This window comes from Fonticula alba (genome assembly GCF_000388065.1).
Source record: "Fonticula alba strain ATCC 38817 unplaced genomic scaffold supercont2.2, whole genome shotgun sequence".
Lineage (NCBI taxonomy): Eukaryota > Rotosphaerida > Fonticulaceae > Fonticula > Fonticula alba.
Genome location: NW_009242972.1, coordinates 3,783,296 through 3,784,651, shown reverse-complemented (window position 1 = coordinate 3,784,651; position 1,356 = coordinate 3,783,296). Strand labels below are relative to the sequence as shown.

Sequence of the window (1,356 nt, the reverse complement as noted above, 5' to 3'; positions counted from 1 at the left end):
GAGAGGGAGAGAGAGAGAGGGAGAGAGAGAGAGGGAGAGAGAGAGGGAGAGAGGGAGAGGGAGAGAGGCGGAAAGACGGCGGCACACGCATGGCTGTGCACATGTGGCACTTGTCACACATGCACAACCGGGCAAGAGTAAGCCCACCGGGCGGCACGCACCGCGAGATGGTGGTCACAATGTTGAAGAGCCGCGACACGGCCGACGCATTGCCGGTAGCCCGATCGGCGTCCTGCACCAAGGCCGACCAGCATTCCTGGGCATCCTGGTGGATGTACTGGGGAGGCATGAGCGCCGCGGCCAGGTCCTGCGTGCTGAGGTTGGCCATGCTGGAGGCATCCCACTTGCCACCGGAGGAAGGCCCCCCGCCGGAGGCCACCTGGGCAAATTGCGGATGCGCCCGGCGCAGGGCCTGCACCAGGGGGTCCGGCTTGACATTGCTGTCGGACCCGGGCTGGGCGCTGAGGATCCCATGGAGCTGATGGGCCACCGGGAAGCGCCCGGACGCCCCGGGGGTGACCATGGCATTGCGCAGCTCGTCCCGGAGCTCCGGCACCAGGCGCAGGCTCTGGATGGTGGCATTCAGGTAGCAGGTGTTGCCGATGTTCTTGAGGGGGTGCGGCTGGGAGGCAGAAGGGGGGGGGGGCGGGTGGAGGCAAAAGCGGGACCGGAAAAAGGCCAACCATGGCAGTGGGAGGGGGTCAGGGCAAGAGGGCGGGCGGGCGGGCGGGCGGGCGAGCGGAACCGGTGGTGTGGGCCGACCAGGCCCCAGGTCACATGGGAGCAGGGGGAGACGCACGCCGGAGGGGATGTCCGCCGCGACATCCATGCTATCGCTCTGCTCGGGGGCGCGAGCCGCGGCCGAGGAAGCCGCGTCGGCCATGGCCTTGAGCGTGGCGGTGGCCGTGCCGACCAGCATGACGGTGGCATTCTGAGGATGATGAAGGGGCCGAGGCGGGACCGGGGTGAGCAAGTGGGCAAAGGGCCGCGGGATGGCCGGGCATGGCAGAAGAGTAGGAGGGGCGGAGAAGGGGGGGGGGGGGGGGGGGGGCCACGGCAGGCAGCGCACCTCGGTGAGGCCACCGGCCGCGGTCAGGTCCGCGCCAGAGCGAAGCATGCGTCGAGCGAAGAAGATCTTCTGGTTGGCCGGCTCGACGCTGGTCAGGTCACAGATGGTCTTCTGCAGCTGCTCGAAGGCCTGGTCGGGGTTGGAGGTGTCGATCTCCACACCGGGGAAATTCTTCTTATTCCAAGTGAGGTTGATCTTGGTCATGGTGATGGCGGCGGCGGCGAAGGCAGCGGGGGACGGGGATGGGGAGAGAGAGAGAGAAGAGACAAAGACGAGGAAGAGGCGGG

General features: G+C 67.8%; 1 protein-coding gene across 1 annotated transcript in view; it reads right to left on the bottom strand.

The window, feature by feature from the left end:
* H696_01783 (hypothetical protein) overlaps positions 1-1,356 on the bottom strand; it is a 3,028-nt gene extending 1,672 nt beyond the window's left edge. Inside the window, exons 1-3 of the mRNA XM_009495691.1 lie at positions 1,070-1,356; positions 800-931; positions 162-622 (exon numbers count right to left, since the gene is read on the bottom strand). Coding sequence (XP_009493966.1) covers positions 162-622; positions 800-931; positions 1,070-1,273 — 797 coding nt within the window. The 5' untranslated portion in view covers positions 1,274-1,356. The remainder of the gene's footprint in view (positions 1-161; positions 623-799; positions 932-1,069) is intronic.